We start from the raw sequence: 12,857 nt of genomic DNA, 5'->3' as shown, positions 1-12,857 counted from the left end.
CTCCTCCATTGCCGGCCCTCTTCCTTGTTGACAGTCGTGTCAAACTGGTTGAAAACAACAAAGTCCATGCTCAATAATCCATGTACACAATCCAACATTTTTCAGTCATGTCATCTGGACAGTTTCTTTTTTTTTTGTGCTGAAACGTTTCGCCTTCGATTCGGAAGGCTTAAAAAAAAAATCTAACATTTTTAGCAGAAGATGAAAACTTATTCTAAAACTTGTCAAGAAAAAAGGACTAGGTTTAAAAAAATAACAATTAATGCAATCTCAATGTGAAATAGAAAATGTTTATTAATTTATAATTCATATATTGATTCCAATGGGGGAGTGGTGGTGCAGAGGTTAGAGAAGGTGAGCCTGTGACCGGAAGGTTGCCTGTCCTGGAGCAACATCAAAATGTGGTGGAAAAGGTGAAACTCCCACACCTGCCCCACTCTGGGCCCTTGAGCAAGGCTCTTAACCCCCGCCCTCTGCTCCCCAGGGCGCCCTAGATGACCGCTCTCTGCTCCACGCTAAGGGTTGTGGTAGTTCAGTGGTCTGTGGGGCTTCCAGCATAAAGACAATTGCCAAGTCTTCATGAAAGTTCGCTGCAACAACCCCCGAGGGTCTTCCTCAAAAGAATGTATATGGATTCCCTAATCGCCCCACAGAAGGAATAAATGAAGAATGCATGAAAAAAGAAGGATTGGAAAAGAAGTTGGCAGGTGGCTATTTAAGGTAAAAAAAATAAACATTACCACATTTGGATGAGTGAGTAATAATTACCATCATTCAGGCTGTAGAGTATTTGAAGGGCTGCTGAAAGTCTAACCTTTGTTCACTGGAGAATGTTTCCATATAAACCAAACATATTGCCCTCCGTTCTTTATGAGCGAGTCACGTTTAACTGATTCAAACTTATTTTTGTTAATAAACTTGTTTTTATTCTCCCAAAGGAAAAGGCTCACGTTTAGCAGTATTTACATTATACAGCACAGATATATGTGCACATTTAAAATGCTAGAAAAGAAAGTCACACGGCAAAGCGGTCAAACAACAAAAGAAAATCAATTTTTTTAACGTCCACTAGAGGTAAAAATAAAAATAAAAAAATCATCAGACCTGTGTTAAAGAAAATCCCTGCAACAGTTCATTTAATTAAAAACATTAATTAACACAGACGTTAAGCAAGACTGTGGTTCAAGTTCAAAAATTTTGAAACTTTGTGATCTTTAACACTAAAACAGTACCATTTATGTACCAGTGGACAGTAAATCTTCCAGTTGCATCCTTCCTGAACGCAGGCACCGAGGATGAATGTTGAAATGTGTACCGGCTCACCTTTGAATCGGTGCTTGAGGAATGTTCATGTGGAATCTCAGGTTTCCGTCTCAGTCAGACACGTTCATTAAGCAGAGCATCGGCGCCGACACTCGTCTTGAAACACGAAGGTTAATAGCTTATATCCAGCCCTGCTTTCATTCCAACGAGCAGTTTTCAACTTTTAACCCGAGCGTGTGCATTTAAAATACTACAGTCAAGTGCACATGTAGTATGCACGTTTTCTCGAAGCTTAAGGTGGATGAGGACAACAAGGCTCACAAGTTTGTCTCATCCCACGCTGGATCGTTCAAGCTCTTTAATACTCTCCTCACAACTTTCTCCAAGTCTTTCCGCGCTCTCTGCTCTTCCTCCAGCGACCTTTTCATCTTCTTATTATCCTGTGGGAGTAAACAATCATCTCAGTCAAGCTGTCACCGAGAAAACAAGATGCAATGGTTCAAAGTTTTCAATCTATATACAGTACTGGTGTGTTTTTTTATAAGCAGTACCGTTATTCAGAAATGATCATGAAGCATCTGCACTCATTCACCTGTTTCAGCTCTTGAACTTCATCCCGTAAGGCGTAAACCACATCCACCAGGCTCCTTTAACGAAATTAAATTAACACTTACATCCATCAAAATCAGACTGTTTGAATAAAGTGTTGTTCTACGATGCAGAAATGTAGCAAAAACTGAATATAAAAAAGAAATCCAAAGAGCAAACAATGACTATCAAACAAGCATATTATAAAATGCTGTTACTTCTATAAAAATCAGATTAATACCCCAAGGGGCAGTTTAAGAGATTAATAAATAAATACTGTATATATGCATAACACAATGTTCTCTACAGCAGGGGTTCTCAAAGTTTTTGGGTTCAGGGATCCCTTACAGGGGAGAAACCGTTTCAGGGACCCCCTCATAACCCTCATGCTTATTAAAGAATTTTCTTCATTTTGTCTCAAATGCAATGTGGGTCATCCCCCAGAAAATTAAGAATGAAGTAGATGTGATTTCCTGCATTTTGGAGTACTTTACCAGGTTGTTAAACATCTATGTGCTTGTAAAAAAAAATATATATTTTTTTGCGGATCCCCAAGCAATGGCTTGCAAACCCCCAAGGGTCCGGGAACCCCAGTTTGAGAACCATTGCTCTACAGAGCCAGAGGGAAAAGTGCATGAGATGGTTGTTTTTTGGTCTTTACATGGGATTTATGAAACACAAATACAACTAGGCCTGTCACAATAAACAATAAATCAATTAATCGCATGATAAATGAAAATTATCGACCTCGTTTTCATTTATCGGTTTTATCGTTTCTTCGTGTCTCTCTCTTTCTACTGAAGACACTGGATGACAAAAGGCTCAACTCCGGTGTTCTTCACTGACCCCTCCCTTTCGCTTTTCTCTTTAAAATACATTTTGATCATCCAAAATCACATTTATGGATCGTTAAAAGCAGCTAAGCTGAGAAGATAAGCTATGAGCTAAGCTAACAGGCCAACCTTGGGGGAAAAAACCTCAGTTTGTCAAAGCTCCAAAATTCACGGCTGAAACCCGTGCCGTCATCTAAAAAGTTGTTTTTCTCTGCAAAAAGAAGCTGAGAACTTGTTTACTGATTTTTTTATTAAAAGCTTTGTGTGAAAAGTGCTATGCTAAAGAGCTCAAACCACACCGAGCATCTGCCATTTTGAGAACAGAAAAATGGAACGAGACAGCCCATGTCACATCAAGAGGCCTCCCTCCCATTTGCTTAAAGAGACATGCTGCTCGCTCCCTCACTATCCATCCTTCATCTCAAACAGTCTTATACTGCCATCCAGTGGTCATTAAGGTAATACACACACAAATTTGCCAACATTTATTCTTAAATTTGACAATATTTAGTAATTATTGTCAAATTTCAAACAATATTATCATTTATCGCAGTAATTTCTGAGACAATTAATCTCACAGCAAAATTTGTTATTGTGACAGACCTAAATACAGTCACTATGAAGGCCAGGGAAAAATATGAAACACAAATTATTACGATATCTTACTTTTCTTCCAGCGCACTCTGTCCATTGCGACTGGGATCCTCCACAAAAACTTTGTCTTCACCAGGGATGATCACATGCAGCCCAGTTCCCCTTCCTGCCACAAAACAAAGCAAACCACCAGCGCTACTTCACTGCCTTACCTTTTACTGCACCGAATCAATCAAAGAGAAAGTTCAGACTATTTGAAGTTGGGTTTTGTGAAAAGATTCATATCTTACCTGTTGTAGACAGCTTTTTGAACAACGCGTTTGGAGAAATAAAGTTTAATTCTGACCAGACTGACAAGCTAACAGCTAGTTCAGGAAGAAACCCAAAGTGGATTGTTGCAATTAAAACAAATACATTAAAAACTATTTAATCTCAAATTTGTCATAGTGGTTCATGCAAACACGGTTTTAAAAGCTTCGACACTACTGTTCTATACAGATACTTTTGCTGGACGTGCCACAGGCTGCACAGGAAGTGCTATAGCCAGCTGCTACCATTTGTATTTGCAAATAACCATAAAGTCCTATTTAATTTATAAGGTGTAAAAGTTTATTAACAGTGTTAGTCTAAACCACTATGAAATTTTAGAATTGAATAGTTTCAAAAATGAAGCAATCCTCTTTGGTCCTAGCTTGATTCAAATGAGCTGAAACAGTCTCCAAACTGAGGTCAATCAGTTAAAATGTTAATTAGCGGTATTCAAAACGTTCCTACACAATCCCACTTTTAAGAGATCTGAACTATCGCTTTATGATCCATAAGTTACTTTTTCTAGATCAGTCATTCTGGACTTTGTTGGGACGTCAGAAAGCAAAACATTTAAACAAATTGTTAACAGCAGCGTGTTAGTAAGATGAGAAAAACGAGAAACGAGAGAGAAAAGGAGTTAAAAGCTGATAAGATATCCATCAAGAATCAATTATTCAGAATACAACTCTCAAACAAAATCCAACTTGCACAACAAAACACCAGAAAGTCGGCGTGTATCAACTGACCGGTTTATTAAAATTATACAGCGTTTGGGACTTGAACACTTCAGCGGTGTAGAACAGATACACTGAAGGCTGCACAGAAGAGTCAAGTGTGACTGAAACGCAACATTAGAGCACACTGAGGACAACGTTGGATAGAGATAGCTTGTTTTTTCACCCTGTCTGTCCCAGAGTTGTTAAATCACAGAATACACCCGTCACAACGTTCAGCACATCATAGAAGGACAGTGATGTTCTCATCTCAAATACTTGGAGAAAGTAGATGTTTTTTCTGGCTTGAAGACAACTATTATTTACAGAAAGGGAGACGTATGTGCTCTTTTTGTTTCAAGTTCACTTGAATAGTATTTTGAAGTTGAATGAAGAGTTCACATTGAATAATTCTTTCTTTATCTCATTTCACTATTTTTTTTTTTTAAACCTTCAACGCTAACAAAACACTGAAGGTGAGCATTTACACTACAAATGAGCATTCACTTTACAATTACACTGAATACTGAAGTCTACCTTTAGGAATATATCAGACTCTTGGTAGACACCAAAAACTACAGAATATTACCGAGTCCCCCCCCCCCTCCCGCGGCCCATTACATGATTGTGCAAAACAATTTAAAAGACAATTTAAAACTTTATGTAAACTCCGATACAAACTGAATGTGTAATAAAAATAAATGACTGAAGATGTTTCTTCCAGGATCAATTTGTAAACATTGAAATACAGAATTTGAAAAAAATAAATACATAAATAAATGAAATAAAAACACCCGTATACAAAATCATAAATACAAAAAAAATACAATTAAAACTGTAACAATGGACCCCTAAATAGTTTAGTCTGTCATTCACTTTGCTCGCTGTAAGAGGATGCCAGCTTGTACTTTTCATACCATTACTGGAAAAATACTTCTTCATAAAAATAGGTATTGATACAAGAAATAAAACGGGAAACCTCAAACGCTAGTAAAGGCAGGTTGTAGCTAATGAGACATTAGCATAGATGCTAGTTTGTGGCAAGAAAAATGATGTTTTAGCTCATGTTGTGTCAGCTAAATACAACTGTAAAGAATATTTTTTGCAGAAAGTTGTAAAACCACGTATAAAGCAAACAGCAGGAACCAACGTTTCGCTCTATCGGTTTATCGAAGACATCAAGGCAAACGGCTAAGCTGCTAGTTAGCTAATCAGATCTAAAGCTTCAGAAATGGACCTGTAATTATTTATTTGAATCTGTGTAATCAAACCTTCTCGTGCATGTCTTTCCTGAGGAGGTAAAAAGGGTTTACAGCCCCTAAGCCAATATTTTACTTAAAATAATTGATCAAATTACCCACTTGCAACATGCAACTCCATTCTCCACAGTCTGGAGAACACATGGAAACGGGGAGTTTTAAAGGAAAGCAGACTGGATTTCAAACGCATCCAGATTATATTTCAGTTGAAGAAAACAAGGAAACATTAAAATGTTGTGCATTTCTCAAAATACTGGAAAAGACGTTTTAATGCAGAAGATATTGTAGGGGTGTAACAGTACACGTGTTTGCACCAAACCCTCATGGTACAACTGTCTGGTACAAAGGAGTCAAATACGTTAGACACAGGTGACTACCACTATCACTGTGACGACAGTTCATTCTTTAATTGCTTTATATTAACTGCAGATAAGGAGAGGAGACTTTATGGTCTCGTCACGTATAGGTAGCAGTACGGACTTGGCAAACTGAAGGAGTAGCACTAAAGGTGCACCCTAATTCAGCCGTGGTTGCAGAGAGACTAAAATAGTAGCTTGTTTTTACAGCCACAGCTTGAATAGTCCAGTTGTTAAGAGGAGAAGCTCTGGCATTAGATTCATCAATGAGGAGGAGGAGAAAAAGAAGCAGTATCTATACCAGGGCTATTCAACTGGTGGCCCGAGGGCCAAATCAGGCCCGTGGGTGTGCTCAGTTAGGCCCACCAATGAGTTTATTTTTAAATAAAACTTTATTTTAAATTGGTAGCACGGTGGCACAGTTGGTAGAGCTGCCGCCTCTCAGCAAGCAGGTCGCCCCAGTTCAAATCCTGGTCTTCTGGGTGGAGTTTGCATGTTCTCTCCGTGCATGCGTGGGTTTTCTCCGGGTGCTCCGGTTTCCTCCCACACACCAAAAACATGCATGTTAGACTGATTGGTAACTCTAAATTGTCTCTAGGTGTGAGTGAGAGTGTCCCCCGACTCTCACACAGTGATGGCTGGACATGCGCACCAGTGACCCCACGACCCATAAAGGAAGAAGCAGGTAAAGATAATGGATGGATGATTTTAAATCATTAAACAACTCTACTTAATGACCATAACTGCTGGATGTCCGGCCCCTGAGCTCTTAGCTTTCAGTAACTGTGGCCCCTGAGCAATTCAGTTGAATAGCCCCGATCTATACAGAATATCCCCAAGTTAAAAGATTTTAGGCTCAAGATGAGGCTCCTTTCTAAAAACTTCCTTTACGTTTGTCCCACATGGAGTAGAGCATAATGTGACAGCCAGACAACCACACCAAGACATCGGAACGGGAAAGAATGAGGCTGCTCAGTTCACAGTGATCACAGTAGACACACACGATCTCCAATGTTTGCACGCACATGCTGAGACTCCTTTGATTTGTGCGTCAAGACGCCATCTTCCTCACTGAAACCACAGATAGTGCGCTCTGCAGAAAGCTGCGCTTAATGCAGTGCATACCCAAACACACCAATACATTTGGAAGTGGTGGGCGCAGCACTAATCATACTACCAGTATTTTAATAAGAGATTTACTTTTCACTTTTGAATTTTGTCATACTATCTGTTTACTGTGACCTGTAGAACCGCATTAGTTTTACAGCGAGGTAACTAGTTGACAAATCATACTTATTACTAGTCATTGAGGCCAATTCAATGGCATGTACCCGTTTAATAGCTAGCTTGTTTTATAGTAACTGTTGTTTTTTTTATCCTAGTAAAATAAAGGTTAAATAAAAAAAAAATACTTTAGGATTGTCTACTGGTACATGGCCATAGACTCCTCACTAACAAGAGCGGTTCATTGTTCTGACTTTTATTTTATATTTTTATTTTTTGAAGAATTTTTATCAGTTTAAAGTGAAAATAAATAAAATAAAATCTAGAATGAAGCACTTTTTTTTCTTGTACCAAACACTGAGCGTCATACTGACGTACGCGCCAAACCACGACTCAGTTGTACTGTTACACCCTTCGTATATTGTTTAATACTTAAAAAAGGCAGTCAGTCTGCATTATAAGTCCAAAGGTCAAAGGTTAATTTGTGTTGAATTGGTGCATTTTACCTGGTTTGGTTTACGTCTATTTATTACAGTAGCCTGAGATTTCAAAAACATAAATGTAAGTCACTAACAGATATTAACCTACGAAGATCTGGAAGATGTGAAGATAAAACAATATGTCAATTTATTACCGCTGATAAAATGAAAGATAAGAAGCTTGCAGAGAATTTGTCTTGATTTTGAGAAGTGGACCTGAAATGGAAAGACCTGCTGGAGTTGTATTTTTAGTGACAAGTAAAACCAAATGTATCTGCATGTTGCATAAAGCTTGTTTGAAGTTGAATTGCCTATATGTATTTTACATGTTTGGTACAATAATGTTTTTCCTGTTGGTAAATCCTACTAAAAAGAGTTAACAAGAGCAAACTAAATTTTATACACTACTAAAAGTAGCGAGGGCTTTTATTTCTCCACCAGCTGCCTGGATGTGTTAAATTTGATCTTCCTTTGACGTTAAAATAGGCGTAAAACATTAAATTATGCAACAGCAATGAAAAAAAATTGAGAATTTGGATTTTCACTTCCCAGACAGCAGGGGCGTATGTGCCTGAGCCTGCATGTGCATGCTTGTGTAGCATCTGTGCTTTGTTTGAGCGTATGAACGTACACTGAAAACAATTAAGTCGGTTGAATACGCTCGTGCTTGAATTGCATCTGAATATCAGACAGGAAAAAAAAAAAAAAATGAGAGTCCATATTCATCCCTCCCCTTTACTCCACTCCAGAATCCTTGTTCTCTCCACACAGAGTCCACCACATTTATGGTCAAACAAGGAGAGCGGCCACATTCATGATAACTCAACAATAAGTAGCTAACACTTACTGCATGAACACTACAGACAGAGAGGAGGCACAGAAAAGGGAAATGTGGCAAAGGCAACAGGGAAATGCTGAAACCATTTTCAAACAAGCAGTCGAAAATAAGTTAAATAACTTAAAAAATAAATAGACAATTTAAAAAACTACTTCGATACATCTAAATGCAAAAAAGGTAAGCGCACTCTACATTACATTAACGTACAGCACGGCGGCGCTGTACAATCTTTAGTTCTGATGCGAGATGCAGCTCTTGCGTGGCACTGATCCCATTCTGTAACTATGTGTGGTCCAGACGGAGTCATAGTCAGAGTCTTCAGACAGGTCCGAGCTCAGTTCTGGCCGAGACACGCTGCTACGGCGGCCTGAAGAGTCCACGCACGACTGGTCCACGTCGGCAAGCACGTGGTTGTGCATCAGGTCAGTGCCCTGCCAGGCTGGTTGGACCAGGCCAAAGTGATGGTGGCGATGCAAATGGAGGGGGAGGAAATGGTGACAATGCAGGGTGGTTGGGGTTGCATACGCAACGAATGGCCAAGCAATGATGGATGCAGAAGGAGAAGATGAAGGAAATTATAAAGGGGTTTTAAAAAAAAAGGAAAGACAAACTCAAGGTAAATTAGAAAAATACCAAAAAGTAAGAAATGGAAAAGAGACAGAAAGAGAAGAAACTGTTAGAAAGATCAGTTCAGAACACCGAAGTTAAAGAAAGGCACTGAGTGCAGAATACAGATACTGTTACACCAAACTGAGCAAACGCCAGTAAGACCCTCTTCTGTACACAAGCAGGTCAAAGATTTTACATTTGCTTACTAGAGTTAAGAGTCTGCCTGGTCTTGGCGCTGGTGCAGTACGCTTCAATTACTTTCAGGATCTGAGCATCTTCTTCCAGAGCAGCTGTACCTGAGCGAGAAAAGGTCAAACAATTTATGAACATGTCATCAATTTGATCATTTTAATAAAAAAATAAAAAATACAAGAACTTGATTAGTCTGGGGAGGTTATCGTCTAGACTAGATCTGAACAATTAATTGCATTTGCGATAATATCGCAATATGATAAAATGAGATCTTTTAATCGTAAAGGCTGTGATTTGACTGGTCATGTGATCTGGTTACACGACTTGCGAGTGAGCGGAGAGCGGTGAAGTCAGACGTATTTTCCCGGCGCTCCGTACCCCTCAAGGACTGTGGACTCTCTAACAGCACACATGAGGGTGGGAATAATCTTGGAGAAGCTGTGAGCTCGACTTTCGGCGTAAGGAATCAATTCGACTGTTTGGAGTTTCCATCAGAGGAATATACCAGCGAGATTTTAAAAGGCAAAAACAACAATTCACGAGTTCTGCCTGACCCAAAACTGTGGCCTTGATGCCGGACTTATCTCAACTCCTCCTGGCATGTTTAGAAAAAAACAAAGATGCTTTGTCTGTCTCCTCACCTCTCCCTTCCCCAAGGCCGTGGACATGTGACAGAACCTCAACCGAGCTGATGATGAATGTCATCTCTTATCTGGACAATGGCTGAGAGGTGGGGCTCTGGACTATGCTACGACTTTCCCTTAAAAATTCAATGTCTTCACCGCCTATATGTAAATGTATAACGTCTGTTTATGTTGCTTGGCTGTGGTAGGTTTTTTTATATGCCTCAAGTCGTGCCCTGACTAGGACACGGCATGAGATCTTTTTTTTATACAATCTCTCCTCATGTTTTCTTCCCTTTTCTCATCTAAGCAAAATATTATTCTGAATAAGAATAATGAGGGCCGCGCTTTTTATAGCAGCAGCTTCATGCACTCCGCCCATCTTTCGGATGACTGTATGTTAGGGCTGGGCCATATCATATCGTTCACAATAATACCGGTAAAAAAAAGCTTGCCCGGGCAAAAAATGATATCATGCTGTGCTAATTTCATGACGTAATACATCAAGCGCCCCGCCCCGTTAACAGAACCGAGTGCGCCGAACGACCAAACCGAACTGCGCACCCCCCCTCCACCAGTCTGGTGTAATGTACTGGTGTAACGTTAATTAGTTGCGCACAATACTAGCTAGCTAAAAAGCTCAAAACAAACAACGCGCGGCTCAGCTGTCTCCATCCAGCTCTAAACTGCGGGTACAGAGAGCTCGAGCTGTCTCTCCCTCCCCCCACACCCCACTCTGAGCTGCCGGTGCGGGCGCAGCTCTCGGCTGCGTCTCCTCCGCTCTAAACTGCCGGTACAAACACACGCAGGTCTTTCTCTTAGTTCCACGGTCCATGGACCAAGAACAGAGTCAGGTGATCAGAGACAGAGCATCAGAGAAATGAATCATTCCTGCGGGAACAGAAGAAGCTGAAACTCCACGAGCTTCAGTGTCAGCTGATCACCTTGTTACAAGTTCTGGAAGTTATAGCTCATTTAAAGGAAACATATATTTTGTTGTATGTTACATTTATGCTCAACAAATTTTAAGCTTCATTTTTTTTTAGTTATTTTGGGAAACTTCACCTGCACTTTAGTGTTTGTGGTGGATTTATTTATCTATAATTTGAGCAGATTTTTTCAATCTAAGTAACAGAAGGATCATTTTTATTTTTTTATATTTATACTTGGGAGACTGAATACTTTATTAAATAAAGTAATTTCAGTAAAATGAACCCTTGGTTTTTTTTGTTTTTATATAATACTGCAAAGCAACATGTTAAGTGAATTTTGTCAAATGAATAACTATGATTTCTGTTTTGTTTTTTTGTTATATCACGAAATTTATTGTTATCATCAGAATGCTCTGAAATATCACGATATTATATTTGAGCCATATCGCCCACCCCTACTGTACATACATGTTCTCGTTGTATCTCAGTGCAATCATAATAAAGCTTATTCTGATTCTGATGCAGGAGATGTTTTGACCCATTTAAAGTAAAACAAAATGTAAACCCACTCTTCCTCAAGGCAAATTCCTCCTCAGACTGTTTTCTCTCAGGTTTGCGTTTAGGAAGGAGTTTCTTCACACTCTTCGGACTTTTACTGAGATCCTGCAGATGCACAACAAAAGAGAAAGAAGTTTGAGAAAGTTTACACAATAAAACAAACTACAGAAAGCACAGTCCCTCACCTCTTTGTAGCAGAGAGCAGCGGAGGGCCTCAGAGGTGGTGCAGGTCTCAAACAGCTCAGACTCCAGGGTTTGGGGGTGTTGGGTGGTTCCAGAGGGCCCCACATTAAGGTGCTGTGGGTTGTCCCATGGGAGGACTGGTGTGGCAGGGTGTGGTAGGTGGGGGCGACTGTCATGGACCTCCCCTCGGCATGGCGAGACGGGGTGAGAGGGTGAGATGGGAGCTGAGGAATAATTTTAAAAAACTCTTTAATACGCAAAAAAAAAATCCTCATTTTTACAAAAAAAAATGCTTTTTAGCACATGAAAAACACCTGATAAAAATAAAACATTTTCATACAGTATGTGTTTTAATAAATAGCTTCTTATTCTAGAAATAACTGATATTTATAAATAGAAATTACGCACTTTATTAATGGCACTAATCTTTTACCAACCAGCTAGATTTTAACTACTGTATTTTTTGGTCTATAAGTCGTGTCTTTTATTGCGTAATGTGCATGACCTGTGACTTATATGCCGAAGCGACGTATTTATAGATTTTTTTTTCCCCGTATTTAGAAACGAATGTTTGTCTGAGATATGTCGGTTTTCATTCATTCTGACTAAAAACATAGAACACTACCATTTTCAGCCAGTAGATGGCACTCGAGCAGTATGGCATGCCATTGTGTCATGTAATACAAACCGGATTCCAAAAAAGCTGGGACACTAAACAAATTGTGAATAAAAACTGAAAGCAATGATGTGGGGATGGCCAATGTCAATATTTTATTCATAATATAAACAGATGACAGATCAAAAGTTTAAACTGAGTAAATGTAACATTTTTAAGGAAAAATATGTTGATTCAAAATTTCACAATGTCAACAAATCCCAAAAAAGTTGGGACAAGTAGCAATAAGTGGCTGGAAAAAGGAAATTGAGCATATAACTAACAGCTGGAAGACCAATTAACAATAATTAGGTCAATTGACAACATGATTGGGTATAAAAAGAGCTTCTCAGAGTGTCAGTGTCTCTCAGAAGCCAAGATGGTAAGAGGATCACCAATTCCACCATTGTTGCGCAGAAAGATAGTGCAGCAATACCAGAATGGTGTTGCCCAGCGTAAAATAGCAAAGACTTTTAAGTTATCATCATCAACCGTGCATAACATCATCAAAAGATTCAGAGAATCTGGAACGATCGCTGGGCGTAAGGGTCAAGGCCGTAAAACTCTACTGGATGCTCGTGATCTCCGGGCCCTTAAACGTCACTGCACCTCAAACAGGAATGCCACTGTCAAGGAAATAACAGAATGG

The 12,857-nt window shown here is 39.4% G+C and overlaps 1 protein-coding gene across 1 annotated transcript in view; it reads right to left on the bottom strand.

The window, feature by feature from the left end:
- Nucleotides 1-1,580: 1,580 nt before the first annotated feature.
- arhgef7a (Rho guanine nucleotide exchange factor (GEF) 7a) overlaps nt 1,581-12,857 on the bottom strand; it is a 40,629-nt gene continuing 29,352 nt past the window's right edge. Inside the window, exons 6-11 of the mRNA XM_037686196.1 lie at nt 11,556-11,851; nt 11,382-11,475; nt 9,272-9,361; nt 3,351-3,444; nt 1,856-1,910; nt 1,581-1,703 (exon numbers count right to left, since the gene is read on the bottom strand). Coding sequence (XP_037542124.1) covers nt 1,581-1,703; nt 1,856-1,910; nt 3,351-3,444; nt 9,272-9,361; nt 11,382-11,475; nt 11,556-11,851 — 752 coding nt within the window. The remainder of the gene's footprint in view (nt 1,704-1,855; nt 1,911-3,350; nt 3,445-9,271; nt 9,362-11,381; nt 11,476-11,555; nt 11,852-12,857) is intronic.

The sequence above is a fragment of the Nematolebias whitei genome, chromosome 13, assembly GCF_014905685.2.
Source record: "Nematolebias whitei isolate Nwh7 chromosome 13, NemWhi1, whole genome shotgun sequence".
Classification (NCBI taxonomy): Eukaryota; Metazoa; Chordata; class Actinopteri; order Cyprinodontiformes; family Rivulidae; genus Nematolebias; species Nematolebias whitei.
This window is presented reverse-complemented; position numbering and strand designations above follow the sequence as displayed.